The sequence below is a fragment of the Anarhichas minor genome, unplaced genomic scaffold (genome assembly GCF_050575085.1).
Source record: "Anarhichas minor isolate MPS153535 unplaced genomic scaffold, ASM5057508v1 ptg000010l, whole genome shotgun sequence".
Lineage (NCBI taxonomy): Eukaryota > Metazoa > Chordata > Actinopteri > Perciformes > Anarhichadidae > Anarhichas > Anarhichas minor.
The window spans coordinates 8,051,517-8,070,211 of record NW_027466456.1 but is presented as its reverse complement, the minus strand read 5'-3'; the positions used below and the strand labels follow the sequence as shown (position 1 = coordinate 8,070,211).

Genomic DNA, 18,695 nt, shown 5'->3' with positions numbered 1-18,695 from the left:
GTGTGTGTGTGTGTGTGAATGAGGGGGATATTACAGCGGAGAGCGGAGGAGAAGGAGGAGGGCAGGGGTGGAAGATTCTCATTGTTCAATGATCGGAGGGTACGAGGTTTAATCTGTGAGAAAGAAACTGTTTCCTCTCTTTAAAATGCAGCAGGGGTTTTCATTGATAGTCAGTTTCTACATAAACAGACTTGATTGAAATAAGTGTTCACGCTTCTCATTCTGGAAGTCGAGACAGCAAGCGAGAGCGAGAGACAGGCTGTTGGAGAGAAAGTGAAAGTGTGTCTGTCTGTGTGTCATCCAGCCAATGGCTTTATCCAGCCTTATCCTGAACCATGAAACCATAGTGCATGACACCCCTCTATGCTCTGCACAGATATGGCTATTCACTGTTAGCACAGAGATTTGACAAGCCAGACTGCTCTCACTCAACAGCCTGGGTCAAATGGATGACTGTCACAATCTTTCTCCCTCTCTCTTTTCCTCTCTATTCCATGCTATGCACCCCCCTTCCCGCCTCTTTGCTCCCCACTTGCCGCCAATCTCCCAACTTTGCCTGTTCAAATTGACAAATTCAACCAGCTACAAAAGAATAAATGAAAGCGAGGGAAGATGCCTCTGAAGGGGATAATCTTTGCAGAGGGAAAGATCTGGTTGACTGGGAGACAGGAAGGTGAACACATTGGTCTTGTATTCACAATGTCAGATGTAAAGGTTTCTCACACTAAAATAGAGCATAGAGAAATGATTGAATAAAAAAAAATGTTATTTAAAGATCTTGTGTAAAAGATCAGTTTTACTGAAAAGTGCTGAGAATAACACATTATTTGATTAAGAACATTTGTCGCCCAATACATGACCAAAGCTCGCAGCTGTGGCGATTACATCCTGCTTTTGGTTTCACACTGTTTCTCTGATCTACAGATGGTGGCAGTGAAATGCAAAGAAGCATATAGCAAAGTCAGTGAAGAGGAAGAGTGCTGGCTAGCAAACACAAATACATTTAAAAAGAATCAGCGTTGCAAGTGTTTTATGAGGAAGCAAATGCATTCAACATGTCAGCAGCAGTCAGATTAATTTCTTTTCCTACCTTCCTGTGTTTTCCAGCAAGTTTTGAATGTCTGCCCCACGCTGATTGGTTTCACCTGTCCCTCGTTAGCCTTGCAGTCACCAGACCTCCTCACCTGTTCCCACTTCCTCATTAGTCTCCCTATTTATACCGGCCCAGTTCATTGCTTCATTGTCGATTTGCTTTTTTTTTTTTGCTGCCTGTTACCTTTGATCCTGAAACTGGAAGACTCCCCCCCCCTCCTTATTAAAGTATCTTCATTGAATCTGCACATCTCAGAGTCTGCATTTCCTGATGCATAGAATGTGTAAAAAACATTCTAATGGTGAAGCTGGTCACAGTGAAGCTAATTTAAACTTATTTCATCTTTAATGATCCATTATTTTTCATGAGGGCTTAATTTTGTCACATAAAATATTCATCAGAAAAGTAAATAGTAACTATAACTCTCAAATGTGGAGTACTAAAATGTACTTGAATCCAATACTTGAATAAATGTACTTTCCACCACTGGAAAATGTATGTTTATTCATGTTTAACACATATGTTTGCCCTCTTTTTTTGCTGTGTGCATAATGTAGTGTCTTGAAAGCCCACCTGGGTTTGTTTTATGGCATTTGATTAAAATAGTGTAATTTTGCCACAGCATCATTCAAATCTCCACCTTGCAAACCCTTGTCTCTGCTGTTGTGTGTCACCTCTGTGTATGTCTATCTACCTCTAAGCCCCATGAGGCCCTTTCGTACAGCCTGTGGTTTTGTGTGTCAAAATCCTAATCGGCACACACACACACACACACGGTCTATCGGTGTTCAGTCAGGTAAAGGTCTCTCAGTCGTGCTCTGTGAGTGGCCTCTGCTCAAACAGATCAATAGACGCTGGCACGTCCCTCCACCATCCAAGAGAAAACAATTAAAAGCCATCGATCCTGTGCCAGGCTTCCCCATGAATATGCATGTGTCCTTGACCTTCCCTTGGAGAGGAGAAGAGAGAGACAGACAGACAAATAGACTGACAGACAGGTGTATGAGCGCTCTCTTTTTCCGCCCCTCAGTTGTAATGTTAACTGCTTTGTAATCGTGTTTTGTGAAGCCCTGCTTTGCTCTTTTTTTTCTTTGAATCCGCGCATCAAATTTCAAACATGCCTCGCGAGCTCACATGAGGCGAATCGTCGCATTAAAGCCTGTGAAACCAGTTGCTCTTTTATAAGCTTGTTTTAGGCACAGACTGCTCTTTTCCCGTGTCGGGAACGGAGATCAAGTGGCTCCACGACAACTGTCCCCTTCAGCTCTCCCGTTGCCAGCCTCTTTTCTAATTACAGATGTGTGACATGCACATGGGGACGTCTCCATGTTAGCACATCACTGTTCCTGTCCTGACACATCCTGTGGTCACAACAGCAGGGGCTGCAGGGGACAGCACTGCCCTGTCCTCCGTCACTGGGGATTAGCATTAGCATGCTAACAGGACCCCCAGGGGAGTGCTGTGCTAAGGGTCACACTGACAACTGTCAACAGCCTGCTTTAATTAGCTGAGCCTGGTCATCATGGAGCTATGCTAAGGCTGACTCTACATTCAAAGTCCTGTTTACACATTCTGCACCGTTAGAACAGTATCGGCTTTAGATTGATGGTAACTGAAAGGATTCAAGCGTGACAGGTGTTGCAATTGTGTACAAAAATATGACTGTTACTCCTGTATCTCCTCTAATCCATCATTCGTCGTCAATCCCCATCCCCCCCCCCCCCCCGACCTGGCCTCCCTTTGCTTGAATATTGTACATCGGGAGTCAACAGTGTTGAGTGCTGACATGTCACAATGGCTGGCTCCTAACCTGACAGTATCAAGATGGCGTTGTCATAGGCCCGGAGACGAGGTGAGAAGCCGAGTGTGTGAGAGGTAGAGTGTATCGTCAGTCAGACAGTGCATTATCCAGCTGTTCTGTGGCTGTCTACCTTTTTCTGTGGCGGGGTAATGGGAGTGTCACACACTAGCAGACAGTTGGAGTCTCACTATTCAGCTGAGAGGCCACATCCATATACACTGCCTGCTAACTGACTGCCAACGCTGCCGAGGCTGTCCTGTCTGCCCCACAATGACTGTCAGTGGCAACCTGGGGGCTGGCTGGCGTGACTGTCAGCGACTGGTCACAAAGCATTTACCTGCTGACAGAATTGCAATTAGTCCAGGGAATGTTGTTACTGGGAGAAAGAAAAAGAGAGACAGAGGGGAGGGGGGGGGGGGGGGGGGGCAAGAGGGACAGGTATAGGAAAGGAGGGAGGGGTAGGGGCGGATAGAGTGAAAGGGGATAGGAGAGTGAGAGGTGGGTAGATGGGGTGTTGGGGAAGAGATGTGGAGACAGCAGCAATGGAGAGTGAGGGGTGAGTAGATAGAGGAAGGTAAAAGAGGATTGTGAGGAGTGGACAGGTTTGATCTCTGAAGCAGCCCGTGTGTGTGCGTGTGTAGAAGATTGATGCGTAGCAACATATCAGGGGAGTGTTTCTGTCTGTCAGTGGCCCAGGTCAACATACATTTACTTAGTGACACAATCCTAATGAATCTCCCCAGTCATATCACCACATCACACACAAAGAGACATCGCCAGTGACCTCCGAGAATAACAATAACAATAACTGTGTCTGGATGAAAGGAAAGAAGGAAAGAAGCTTGTCTTTTAAAATGCAACCTCTTTTCAGCACCATGGACAGCTCTGTATGCGTCGACTATCTGTCAATTGAACACATCCACATTTTCCCGGCACAAAGATTTGCACTGAAGGAATCAACGTCGGCCAGTCCTCTGGTGTCACACGGCTACACAACACACTGCGACCTCGCACAAAGCCAGTGTGCCGCTCCGCTTTGTCTCAAACTCTGGAACTCATCACCATCGACTAATGACCTCTCTCCCTTTCTCTGCAAGCTCCTAACACTCCTCTCCCGCCTTTCACTCCCCATCTCTCTCCATCCCACACACTCTTTGTGTGTGTGCTCTCTGCCTGATAAGAGAGTGGCAGGGGCTCCTCCCTGGCTCCTAAGGGAGAGACGGTGCATGACTGAAACTGTAGTCCCAAACCAAACACAAGTGGAAATTGGTCTATGGGCCAGGATCAATAGTGAATTAGCCAGTACGCTGGTTCTATGGAGGGTTGCTCAGCTCTGATCTGATGATCCATAGTAAAAAAGGCCGCAAGTGGAGCCTTGAGACAAGCATAGAGGCAAAGAGGACTTCAGGGTTGTAATGGTGGGATCCACTATCCAGTGGTGACCTACTCAAATTGAAGTGTCTCCTCAAGAAACTTTGTATGTAGAGCACTAAGACTGTCCTCCCAAGAGCATCGACAGCTACAGTCATTCCAGCAAATCCACACAAATGAGATATATTTACATTCAAGTGAAAGACCTCTGATGGGCACAGTCAGGAACTATGACTTTTGTGAATTGGAAGCAGAGGGGGAAGTCATTTTAGAGCCATGTAGGAAGAAGGAAGTTGAACTTTAACACAGGAGAAAGCTGTTCGTGTCCCGTTTCTTATCAGACTACACAAAACCTTAACCAGAGCGTTGTAACATCAAAGAACAAATTTGTAGGGTACTGACAAAAGAAATGTCATTCTGTCGATAGCAGCATCAGATCAGAAGAATTATGCTATATCGGCATTTCATTTGGAGGACTTGTTGGAATCTGCTTGATGTCACAATTATGTTTAAGCAGTAAGAAAATAGCTTTTTTATGCAGCATGTAACCATGGTTAAAGTCTGACAATAAATGTTTGATTTATCATCACACGTCCATAACATCGGGGCGATTGTGAGAGACATTAAATAAATAACAATCAAAGCAGCAGAGGGTGAGATATTCTGACTTTTAGTCCCTGGTATGGGTCAAACGCCAACAATGCTGGGTCCTACACTCCCCATAATGCACTCTATTCTCCGAGTATGTATCGCAGGCTGCTCCTTATGACTTATACATTTAAGTTGATGTGTTTTTCTTTCAAAACAACATCGAAATAGAAGAAGAATAAAGCTTGATATTAAAATGGAAGAATCTAAGTAAAATCTTCAAGGTGCAGCATTTTTTCTCGGCCTTCAGGAGGCCCTCTGAGGCCACATTCATGTCCAGGGACGTGTCGTATCGCCTAGGACCGACATGCTCTTTGTGGTGCAGGTGTGAGTGCTCCACTAAACTAACTCTACTGTTCATCACTGCCTGCCTTGATCCCAATGGTGTGTGTGTGTGTGTGTGTGTGTGTGTGTGTGTGTGTGTGTGTGTGTGTGTGTGTGTGCGTGTGTGTGCATAGGTGTGTGTGTGTATGTGTGTGTGTGTCTCTCTCTCTCTCTGGTGATTAATGAGCGGCAGGGCCTGATGGATTGTCCTGATCACAGAAGGGACACCATGTTGAGGAGACACACACAAACTAAGTGGGGATATAGGCTGCTGTCCAACACACACACACACACACACACACACACACACACACACACACACACACACACACACACAGGTATGCATACACATGCAAGCATCCATTCACAGACATTTAAGCACATATACAGTACATGCATCCACAGACATTTTCAACCCGGCTATACACATACACAGATGGTTAACCTCTATCAGTCCATTACATCAGCAAGAGTAATCTCAAGCACATCTTCCCATCTGCTGCCTCATGCACCTGCAAACGCACACAAACACACACACACACACACACACACACACAACTCAACCTCCTGCACCTGGTCCATCTGACAGAGAGGAGTTTCCAGAGGTGAATATCTGACCCGAGTGGGCAGACACCATCATCATCTCATCTCTCTCCTGAAGCTTGTGATGTTGTGATGTGATCTTGAGATGAGAGGTATTTCTGCAGCTGTAGGAGATACACTGGCGAAAACACACATTCTCACACACACACACACACACACACACACACGCACGCACACATACCCACACACACCCACACACACACAAAATCAAGGTGGCTTCTTCCCTCGGGCCTCAGCAGGGAACATATGTAACAACGCGCCTCATGTTGCCTCGTTGTCATGGGTGTTTCTTTGCCTGGCAAAGTGGGTTATTTGTGATCTGAATCCACTTTGCGATGCTTACCGTTTGACTGAGTTCTTAAGGTGATTTACATCGATAGAGTATAGGGCTTTCTGCGGTCCAATGAATCGCATTTGGAATATCCCATTTTACAACACAAACACATGCAAAGGTATGGCCGCAGACACAGACACACACATGCACATTCTCCCCCAAGCAGTCTGATAAGGTTGTCTTATCAGAAAAGAAAGGGAAGGGAGGTAGAGGGGGGTTGCTGTGTGATAATGGCTTTCACCAAATCCCTCCTCTGCCACAGATTAAAATGCCTGCTTGGAGAGCATTAGCAATCTTTCTTTTCATCTGTCTCCTGTTTTTTTCTGGGCCAATCTATTGTCACAGGCCTGCCACACATACAAGGAGAAGTCAACCTCAATCTGATAGGCCATTGTCTTATTCTCCCCATCGCTGATTCCTGCTCATGGTATTGATCGCAAAGCTGTCCCCCTCACATCTCATCACACCGCTCTGTGTGAGCGAGTGTGTTTGTGCCTTTGTCAGTCCGTCTGATGGAAGATGTGGTCAGTGTCCCAGTGGAAGAATCTTACGATCAGGGAGGAAAATGGCCAAATTAGAACTATTTTCTGTAATGACACAGATCTATTGGTGGCTGGATCACACGCTGGACTTATGTAGCATTGAACCCAGTGGACTCCCACCTAATCCGGTCACTCCAGGTATCAAGAGATCACAGAAGTGGGGCGAAGAAGCCACTCGAAACTAACTGTGACACTGCTCAGCCACCTTCCCCCCTCAACCTTCGCCTCCTCCTTCTCCTCACTCTCGCGCCTCCTCCACCATGCCTCACAGGCCCGTCTGTCACCCCTCTATAATTATGAGGAGTGAGAGTAATGTGTTGCAGTATGAATAGGATTGTCGGCCTGATTGTGATGTATAGGCTTTCATTACCATGTTCAGGCCTGTGCCCTTCGCCATGTAGGAAATCCTATTTAGGCCCTAATTTGGGAGGCTCCCCGACCGTCCCGCCTGATAGCAATCACACACAGTAATTGTGTGCTGGGGCAACTGACAAGAGTGGAGGTTCAGACATGGAGAGAGAGAAAGAAGGAAGGATTGGGGGAAGAGGAGGGAGGAGCTCCTGACAATGATATATCTGCATAGTTTGGTACATTATTCAAGTCATCCTCTGCAGAATATGTATGTTTTTGTGTATATCTACTTATTTTAAGGCGGTATGTTGGAAAGATTTAGAGGCACTTACAGTTAGACCGGAGATGTTCACGTACAGGATTTGATGTGAATTTAAAATAGACAATTGGAGGGCTTCCCCTTCTCTCATTCTACATCAACAATGCTAGATAGCTAATTGGGAGGAGAGATCATGCTAACTCGATAATTATGATTTATGAGACAATCTCCAGTGGATATCTCCCCTGATTCGACGTCAACATGTAACCACCCCTCCAGCAATCAATATTTGTACATTTTCCATGTCTAAGTTGTTAAGTTTTTTTAAATATTTCATTAGTTTCTTTTTAGAGGGGAGCGATTCTCTGCACCAGCATTAATGCCGATCTGACTCCACTTATAGGCTCGTAGATAATGAATGTCTAATTGACTCATTTAAATACTGTTTGCCTGCAGGAGGGCCTTTGCATTAAATGTTTGATTGCCCTCATATTAACTGTCATTAATCCCCTTTGCTCTTAATAAGGACTTTATGAGGCTTTCTTAAAACTTCTCGCCTACCTCACTATTCCCTTTGCATAATTAAGTAGAATATTCAAAAATATGGAAATGAAGGAGCTCTCAGGATTTGACTGATGGTCTTTGTGCCACAGCACTCTAATTACAGGCAAATCTTTGCATTTTCTGTTCTGCATTGGGTCATGGTTCATTAGCTGGGGGTCAGTTTGGGTCGACACAGTTAACTCTTCTGTTTAATGTCTAACTCGAGCCTGTTTTTCACACCGCACACGACATTTGATCAAACCGAAAGAAGTTCTTATACCTGTTGTGTTTGTCGACTGCCGTGTCCTTTAAAAGGAAGACGTACGACACGTAGGGAACTTTTGACAGCCATTACAAACTGTCACAGCACCAGAGTGGGTGAGAGACACAAACTTGTCTGTGTTTATAGCTTAACTGATCCTCTTATTCCTGCTACTGCAGTCTCTCTGCTATGCCCTAATCTCTCCGGGGGTCTTACTGGCCCAGGATGACAAATGGGAAGGAGAGGCCAGCCAAGCGTGGGCTCTGTGGAGAGGCTCAGGCCGAGGGTCTCACTAAGCCCCCTCAGCTCCGCCCTGGATCATCTCTGACATGGCCTGCACTAACCCCACGAATGGAGAGGCCACACGCATCACACATAAACCCAGGTATGTGCACAGGGACAAACAACCACAAATACATGCTTCCACACATGTAACCATACACACAGAGAAACACAAGAAGAGTTACAGTACACTACACCTGTCTCATTGACTCTTCTAGCTGCTACCTTATATCACACACACACACACACACACACACACACACACACAGTTCTCAGTTGCACCAACAGTCCAACAATGTCAGCTATGAACGGGTGTCACCAGATAGAACCCAGCCAGCTCTATTTCAGTATACACAGTCCAGCTCAATAGGAGCATGTACTAAATGACTGCAATGTGATGAGTGGCTGTACTGTGACTCTGTGACAGCGCATGAGAATGTAATGTGTTGAAGCCTCCTTCTCTTCCCCCCTTCGCTCTCTCTAGCTCCATGCTCCTCTGCGCCCCACTGCCTCTCAGCCACGGGATCAGCTGCAGGCGCTAATGAAACGTCAGTCAGGTAATTGAGGCTCTGGCTGTGGCGGGCCAGCCAGGCAAGCAGTCAGCCTGTGTGGGTGATGACACCGGGACGCCAGCAGCTACAGGATCTCAGCAACCCCCTATGAAGCATCACAGGAACTGCTCCAGGAACCAGCCGGGTGGAAGACATTGCATTTATGCTGACATTTCCCCCATGTCTTCCTGTTTGTGTTAGGGAGAAATATGAGCGACGAGTGGTAAGGTGTGTACCGGTAAGTTGAGTCGTCAACTCAACCAGAGATTGTTAACCAGCTCGGTGAAAGCTGCTGTTAGTTAGGATGATGTTCTGCCAGCAGCCCGAGTGAAAGAGTCAGAGGTTGAAATCCTTTGTTATTGCACCCCAGAGTGATGTTACCATACCTGCCATCCGCTGACCTGCTCAGCACCCCCAGTGAGTTATGGGTAATGTTTAATTCCCCTGCCGTGACAGCTGCGGATCCGCATGGTAAATTGGATTTTTTTTCTTTTTTCTTTGTTAGAATTGTGCTTGTGCAGGTGAAGAGAGGGACATTCGCTACACTGGTTTGCCGAGGTAACTCTGTCACATATTGTTCAGAGGCCTCTCTATCTCTCACCGACAAATCAAATCAAACTGGTTTGTTTCTGAGGGCTGAAGGTAGAACAGAGTGGAGCTGATCTGTCCAACCTGGTCTCGTTTATAGTCAGCATGCAATCACAGCTCTGACCTGAGCGGACCGCCCTCTGCTCACCCCTATGTTGCCTCCCTTTCTTCATCAGGTTAGCTCAGATCAACAATGAAATAAAAGTCCAAATGTATGGATACGCATACAAGCTGAGGACCAAAATAGGACATGCATACATGTGCTTAAAAAAGCACAGTTTTAAGGTTAAACTTGTTTCACAATCTTTGTATTCTCTGATTTAGAAATATTTCTCTGTACATGTAAATGTGTAATAAACCCGGTTTGTCTTTTCTATACTCTTAAATCACTCCTCATAAAAGGACTTTTTTTCTATTTCGCCACTATTCCACCCTGTTCCTTCTATTCAAAGGAAGGACACCTTGAAAAACAACAACACCTGACCGGAGATGTTCTAAGAGCAGCACAGCACCGGGGAATAGGAAGTCTAGATTTAGTCCGCTCTACTCCACTCCACTCTCTTCTGCCTCCCCGGGGCTTTAATGTGGAGAGTGGACAGTGGGGTTAATGCCTCGCTGTAAGCACTGCTTAGTGCCAGTGATTGGGTTTGTGTTGCAGCAAGCCTTCCCCCCCACCAGCAAAAAAAAATCCAGTGGAAATGACTTCCACTGTCCAGCCCTGTGGGCAACTGTGATTTTCCAACCTGCGGTTTCAACTCCCCTCCCCTTTGTTGCGGCTCAGTGTCCCACAGGGCACAGGTGAATCTGATGTGGAACCATGATTAAAAGTTTTCTCCCTCAAGGTGACCTAAATAGCAGGAGGTGAAAGTCAAAGTGACAAACATGGAGATGAGAGAGGGGCAAGGTGAAAGTCTGTTTCGGACTTTTGTTATGGCCCATATGGTAAGCGCTCTATTCCCGAGCTTAGGAGGGGAATTATCAAGACCCTGTCCTTACGCTCCTATTGCACCATTCCTGCCTCTTTCCCTTGTAGTAATCAGAGATTGCATGTGACATGATGGGTATAAAGCAGTGTGCCACGGCAAGGAGGCATCGACAATCTAATCATTGTCACATCAGCGATTACCTCAAGGCGTGATGTATTTGAACAGCGTTCTATCACATCTGCTATTACCTGCCTCCTCCTGCCTTATGTCCCTCAGTACACATCTTTTCTCTTAACTGTGTGTTCAATCACATCCACCGGCGTCGCCCCGCTGGTGCGGCCGAGCGACCCCTCGACAGTGACGTATGCCAGCGATTAGCCTGGATACAGTTCAATTATGATAAACAGCCAGTGCACCTCTTAGGCCGTGATTAAAGCCTCAGCCCGGCCTTGATAAAGAGATCCCATCTCAATGCCATCACAACCACATTATAAGACACTCCGCCGTGGTGTTCTGCCTCATGCTTTTCACATCAGTGTTGCAGAACGTACACTGTAGCCTGGATGGAGCTCATGGCAGATGGAGCAAGATGGGAGCTGCTGGGGGGGGGGGGGGGGGGGGGGTCTTTATCATTCACACATGGCTGGTGATGCATCCCTGCCCACCTATTTTCAATTTAGACTAGTATTTATTAATAACCTCCACTTTCTTGAAGCCTATATCTTACAAGATACCTGCCATATAACTTAAGATGGGTTTAGATATTGAGAGGGAGAGAGGAGCCCCAGCTTTGATAAATGGATGAGCAGTGATGAAAAGAAGATATCAGAGAAGCATGAAAGGAGAGAAGGAAGAGAGCAGAGCATTAATCCAACACAAGGCTGGTAGAAAGAGGGAGCGAGAATGAGAGACAGAGAAAAAGGGGAGAGAGAGGGGAGGAGGAAGCGAAAGAAAGATAGCCTTTCGGCTGTGTTCTGTCAAGGGAGAAATTACACATTTACGGAGGTTTTTTCAAGCAACGACGGGTTCCATAGATCATACCCCTGGATTTATGAGCCAATTTTCAACATGAAATATAGACACGGAGAATCCATTTTACCCATGTTTACTTGCCTTCTCTCACTCTTTTCCTCTCTCTCTCTCAATCAAACCGCCCCCAGTGTGTGGATGGGTTTACTCCTGTAACCTTAGAGAGCGTATTAAAGATAGAAATGAAGAGGTTTTAATTGTGGCGGTTTCACCTGTGACAGTTAAGAAAGACGCATCTGAAGGGATCAAGATGAAACAAAGGTTTTTAAAAAGTTGTGTTATTTTATGTCTTTTGCCAAATCAACATAATTACACTTGTATTTTAAGATAAGATAATCCCTTTAAACTTCATTTGTAATCTTAAAACTAGTGAACACTGAATGTTTTTTGGTTATAGAGATGCGGACCATAAAAAGAGACTGAAAAATGTCAGAGAGAAATTTGAAGTAAAGTTCGTATGCAGGTTGCAGTACCTGAAATACTTGATTTTTTTAAGAGTCTACATCTATAAATACACCCAGTAGGCCGAGATACTCCCCTCTTCTTGGCTAAATTTGCATAGAAATGAATGTCTAAGCAGGCTTAACGACATAATTGACATGCAATTAGCAATAATATGGGCAGGGAACCTAATGAAGTTTCAGTTGCTGTGCCAACCTAAGAACGATCACTGCTTAATTATCATATTAATGAAGTTATTACGTGTCACTTAACTTAGATGACAGGTAAGGTAAGAATGTCATGATCCTACAATTTCCCCGGCAAATGTGTATTCAACACTAATTACCTCCACGTTAAAATATGATCTGAGAAGCAGCGACAAGACGCTTGAAATGTGAAAGCGACCGCTGTGGCATAAACATGCATAACACGCAGAAGGAAAAAAAACAAAACAATGAGGTTTATTGAATCATTGACTGAACCATCTTCAAAGTCACCTGAGGACAAACAACACAAATCAGCCTCACTAGATCAACACAAACGACGGGCAGCAGATGGAACCGGCATCTATCAGCACTCTGGGTCAGGGGGAGCTACTAAAGGCCAACACAAAAACACATTTCCAGTAAACACTATGGCATGATTAGGCTGCAAAAAAAAAAAAAACTCAAGATGGGTCAAAAGAGCTCTGCAGCTCGAGGTCCTCCCACTCCCAAAGTCTCCTCTTCTTTCATTCCACTTCATTTCAATTACCCAGTCATTCCCACCTTCTTCCCCATGTCCCCGATTAGCTCAGCCTGGCAATTTACAGTTGATCTTGCCTCATCTAAGGCTGAGCGATGGTGGAGGCCGGGAGACGAGCAGTAATGGAATGAAATGTCACTCAGTTGTTGCCTTTGTCACAAAGATGCTGGGCAGGCCAGACGGGGAGGGGGTTGGAGAAAAGTTGTGTGTGTGTGTGTGTGTAGTCAGTGGTGCTTCTACGTAAATGAACAGCGATGTAGTTTCCTGCTCCCCCGTGTCCCACTTGTCCAACCATAAAACGTGTGTCTTCACTGTGACCACAGTAACGTACGCGGCCCCATGTCCTCCACCGTGTAACAGCTGGTGCTCTCGTCCTCATCAAGGCTTCTTCACCTTTTTCACTGAAGACGAGCTGGACGCCGACTCTCTCCGTTTGCGCTGCAATGTGACACACAAAACAATCACTTAAGGGGTCTGGCAGTTTTTTTTTACCCTTTCACAGTTAGGAGATTATTTTACCAGTTACCAATCGATGGCTATTTCTAAAACATGTTTGCTATAAATAGCGATGGCTGTGCATAACACTGCTACCCAGATCATGTCCTCTTCCACACAGGAACTTAAACCAGTCAGTTGCTAGTGCAATGACAATGACAAGATCCCTCACTGGGTTCTGCATCATCAGAATTGAAATATTATAAAAAGACAAAAAAAGATCTAATACAATTTTTCGTAAAAATGATCTCAACTGCATTGTTTGAAATGACTGAAAACGTACCTGTGAGTGCATTTAACTACCTTTCAATTAGTCACAAGGCTGTTTGCCCCTCAATCTAAACTAATATTTATAATACCAATTTATGAGACTGATGTTACATTAATTCCTTCGATAAATCTGTATTCCTCCGACATTCAAAATGAAAGCCGTGCATTTGGGAAATTGGTTTACTTGTGCGCATTCGGCAGAGCCATCGCGTCGGACAGTGCTCAACATTACACTGTAATAAATGTAACATAAAAATACAAGTTGCCATTGAACCAAATTAGTACAGAATAGTCATGAGTTATAAGTATTTGATGTGTGCGACTGTAATTTCCATATTACGCATTGATAAGACAGGAAAAACTTGCTTTTTAACTTGCACGTCCCGTCTCATAGACCTGGGACTTGCCCTCTAAAGATTTTGAGATTTGACTTGGTCCAAAAGACTTAAAAACCGCTCTGGTTGAAAGATAACTTCAGCCCATTTTTGGTGACGGTTTGGAAAGGTTTGGGTCTTACTGAGTTGGGGGTAAGTGGTGCTCCTACAACGTCAATGATTTGCTCCTTGGCTTCCAGCTTGATGTCATCTGCACTGGGCCAGGATGGCGCTTCGCACACTGGGGTAGATGCCGTGGTGCTGTTCGTGGCATTGAGTTCTCCACCCTGTGTTGCAGCGGCTGGCCCGCCTCCTATAGGTCCACCCAACATGCCTCCGCTGCCGGCCTTCAGCAGGGCCTCATAGCGATGCCGCAGCATCTGTTGTTCGTATTCACAGTTGCTGTGGGCCTGCTTCAGCTCATACAGCAGCACCAGGTCGCTACGCAGCTCGTTGAACATCTGAACGATCTCCTCTGTGGGCATGGGGTTAAGATCTGGATCCACAGACACAAAGGCAAAAAATATGAAGGAAAATTGAGGAGCTTTTTAGTAAAACACCTCAAAACGTGTTTACAAACGGTTAGAGGTTATTTGTGAGGCCATTATAGTAGAAGATGATGGTGCTACTGATGAATGTATTGGTCCCAAACTGTTTGGTACTGGATCAAAGGAGTTAGTGTCCTTGTTATGTCATACTTATATTGTTAAAACCCTCTCATATCATTAGAGATATGCAACATGAGGACTAGTACGTATTTGTGCCCAGGTTGTGTTTGTCAAGAAACGGTGTAAGCTTACTGCTAATAACCCACTGCCCTGTTCTTCCATTTGTAACACATTTCAAAGATGTCAGATTATTCCTTTAAAACACAGTTTTTTAACTTTTTCTGGCTAATTAGACCTCGGCTGAGGACTGTGGGGGCGTGTACAGACTAATTAAGTGACATCTTCTTGAGTCTCCTGCTAGCTTTGGGTGTTCGGGGTGGGACAAATCACACCTTTATCATTCTTATTGGTAGATGAAGATTTGTGACATCATATATTCCCATCAAATCTACGGCCCACCTTCAACCTGAGCAGAGGTCTAATCAGCCAGAATAACTGAAAACACCTATGTGAGTGTACAAAGGCTTTAAGTGGCTGTTATTCAGAATTAAAATTCTTAAATTGTTCCTGCTGTACTGAAAACACCAAACCAAGACCATCAAATAGCCAATTTAGGATCCATATATTTTACGGCTGTTGTAGAGGAGAGTTTTAACTTTAAATTTCAAATGCAGATTGCTAGTGTTACTTACCCACTCCTTGCTCCAGCAGAATCTGCTCAATGGCCTTGATCTTCTTCTGGCCTACCGAGCTCGGCAGTTTCATCTGAATCACAAACACACACATGGAGAGAAACACACGCCAACAGACACACACAAGGTTGTGATTTAAGGTGCTGGGGATATTAGGATGAACAGCTCCACCTCGGGGCTTTTAATTCGTATGAAATGCACTTCAGCGAGCCAGATCAAAATGTCTTTATCCACTGAACTCTGTCTGACTGATTGGCTGGAGGGATACTCCACTCCTTTAGCTGTGCTAATGCATTTCCCATAGAGAGGGGCAGCTCCTCATCAGTCTTGAAGATGAATAAGAGTCCCCTTTGCTAGGTCTTACAGATATTAGCAAGTCACTAACAGAATTAATCATCACAGTGCTAATGAGAGATATAGCATGCTCAAGTCAGACATCCTGGTCTCTCACATACATCAGCTGCAGGGTCCAGCTTTACTAAAAAATGTTTTGATATTAATAGTGGTTTAAACAAAACTGAATTGATGAATAAATGTCAACTACAAGTTGTTAATACAGAGCTGTGGGATTATTTCTGACCACTGTAGGTTTGTTGTTTTTGTTTCAGATTGTTCTTTTTAAGTTCCTTCGTCATATTTAAGAGCCACAGTGAAGTTGTATGTTGCAGAAGTCCTTTGGAGAATTTTGTCATTTCAATACCTCAACATGAGCTGTACTCACCCTCTGACTGCGCAGTGTGACGCCGGCTGATTTGAAGTCTGGGAACTTGATGCCTGCTGTTTCTGGAACGGCCTAGAGAAACAGAAATAACTGATATGAGGCAAGATAATGGCAACCCTCTGAACTTTGGACAGACTTGACATGTCAAAATATTCAATCAATTATTATGGGATAGATCAGGACTGAATTTCAGACTGCGACACAGCAGCCCCTTGAGTTTTTTTAAGACACAGCTGTTCCATTGAAATAATATAAAATGATTAATACAAAATATTGGGACAGAGCTGAATCTTAATTCTTCAGTGATAAAGCACTATTATGGGGTTGACCTCTGTGACATCTCAATAATAGAAACATTTACGGTTGTTCCTTCTCTCTATTGATGCTTTAATAACTAGTACACATTTCTCAGGTACAATTGGTTGGCTTGTGCGTTACTTCGCTCCTTCTGTACGAGTGCATATCATACCGGTTTCTCCGTTTCTCTCTTTTGTGGGAGCTTCTTCTTGGAAACTCTCTTTTCCGCTCGTCTTAACTCTGTGGTTGTGTCAGCCGCTTTAATGAGTTTCTGCAGATCCTGGGCCTTCTTCTCACGCTCTCTCTTCCTAGTTTCAATCTTCCTTAGCTCCTGAATAAGATATTCCTCTTCTGCCACCTGCAGGAAAAACAAGAGAAGTGCAATGTAAATATTTTAAAAGGCTGGAAAACATCTTACAAGGTTTGGCAATATTGCTGGATTCATTTCCCCACAAAATGCACAACTGCATTAAAACCTGTATTTATAACTGGTTTGTCTCATCTTGGCTGGGGCAATATCAAAGTTATGAAAGCCTAACAACAAAATAAGAATCCAAATCCAACTACAAAGTTACAAACTTGTTCAGGTGTGCGATTAAAGAGCTTGTCCAGTTGCTCTTTACGGCGCCTTTCATGGCCGGCATCAAAGATGTAGATCTTGGGCTCCGTCCCTGAAGCTGCACGGACCTTGGTCAGCTTACCACAAATACTATAATACCGTTCTTTCAGGTCCTCCACAGAACGTTTCTGAAAAAGCAGAAATGGAAGAATGTCACCACAAATATGGGCTTTAACTTACAGCATTGAGAGTTTTTGCAATATATCCCCAGTGAAAGGTGTAGATGAGTGGCTGAGTGATTACTCTGTATTGCTGGTGGTCGTAACGGTCGTGAACAACTACGAAGCGCAGGTCAAAGCGCTTGGACAAGTCAAACAGGTGGTCCGTCTCTGCTTTAGTCCAGCCATCGTCGTGGAGATGCATCTGATATTCCTGCTCAGAGTACACTGGCACCTGCACAGTCTACAAAAGCAGACAGAAGAACAGAAAGCATACAGTGAAGAAAATAAATATATATACGTCTGAACAAGGAGGAGCTGACAGAAGATGGGTAGCAATAAAACTCTGATATTTGTATTGAATAAGTGGTGAGACTAATGACTCTTTAGTCATCCCTACCTTGTTGAAGCGGGCAAACGGGTAATCCTTGCCCTCCTCTGCCACACGTCTCCAGTGGTGGAAAATAGCCCCATCCCTGCGAGCTGGATTGGTAAAGGGCATCCACTTCCAGGGACGCACCTTTTTACAGCCCAGCTTGGCTTTGACTGTCCTGTAGCCCTGAGTAGTGTCACTAGGCAGCAAAGGGGGTGCATCTCTGGGGAGTATCAAGAAAAACAGATCTTTGTTGAAGCAAGCCAAGTCAATAGTCAGCACATGCAGATAAGGGACAAAAGAACATAATACGCCAAAACATCTTTGCAGTGTGTAATGTCAGAGAGACAAAAGGCAGGGATAAACAGTAAAGAGAGATGATGAATAATTCTCCACGGAAGTGAGACAAACGCTACCAATTTGATTTCTACACCTCCTTTGGACAACTTAATAGCTGTAACAATAAGTAAAGTGGCTATAACACACGGGACTTGAATCATTGCCTTCAGGGTAATTCAGTACATTGACTTTAAGAGATACTTAAATGGAGCCCATACTTTTTATCTGAATAGAGCAGAGCATAGACCTCTCGGTGCATTCCCTCGGGTCTCTTGAAAGTCAGCGTTTCCGTTGTCTTCTTGGATTTTTTCTGAGACAGATGATGGAAAAACGGTTATTTATCTCATGAAAACTGGTTACACTCGAGCACAGAACAACAACATAGTCGTCTTAATATCGCTCTTTGTGGTGGTTTTGAGTCCCATGATCTGTATAACTCTGAATGTTAATTCCAATTTGGAGAAATTACATAGGGCAGGAATCGCTATTTGTGATCATCTCTTACCTTGTCTGAGTTGATGAGATCTTTCTTGCTGATGGGGCCGTCATTCTCTCCTCCAGTCAACTCCAGAATATCCCTGACATCAGCACCAGTACCCATGACTTATGCTGTTGTTAATCAACACTTCTCACAAAGTAAATACTGTTTATTCATTCACTGGCGCTCACCCAGTTAAGCGGTACTGTCCAGCGAATACGCTCCTAGCTAAAGGCTAACGTTGGCATTTCCAAGCTACGTTCACTTCACACAGAGCCGTAAACAGCCAAGTAACTATTTCGTAAGATACGTTCTCGTAATAATACAGTGAACTTTTCTACTATGTATGAAAATTATAGATACAGTAAGAAAATATTCACAAGCTATTGTTAAGGCTAGGTGAGTAGCTAGCAACTAACGTTAAACCAACATTACTTCCGTCCCCGCTGATGTCGCTGTGACGATACTGGTCTACTCTATAATTGACTTTCGCCCCCTTGAGCTCTGGCGGTGCACTGCAGCTTATTCTTATTTTTTATTTAAAATAAACCTGAACCAACGTGACACTGAAAACACCAG

The 18,695-nt window shown here is 44.5% G+C and overlaps 1 protein-coding gene across 1 annotated transcript; it reads right to left on the bottom strand.

The window, feature by feature from the left end:
* Positions 1-12,386: 12,386 nt before the first annotated feature.
* dmap1 (DNA methyltransferase 1 associated protein 1) lies at positions 12,387-18,574 on the bottom strand. Its single transcript, XM_076087996.1, has 10 exons — positions 18,144-18,574; positions 17,857-17,948; positions 17,327-17,522; positions 17,012-17,170; positions 16,729-16,896; positions 16,322-16,507; positions 15,853-15,924; positions 15,132-15,204; positions 13,975-14,327; positions 12,387-13,130 (listed from the first exon to the last, which is right to left on the bottom strand). Exons 1-10 carry the CDS (start codon positions 18,237-18,239, stop codon positions 13,071-13,073), a joined length of 1,455 nt encoding a protein of 484 aa, XP_075944111.1. The 5' UTR covers positions 18,240-18,574; the 3' UTR covers positions 12,387-13,070.
* Positions 18,575-18,695: the final 121 nt, after the last annotated feature.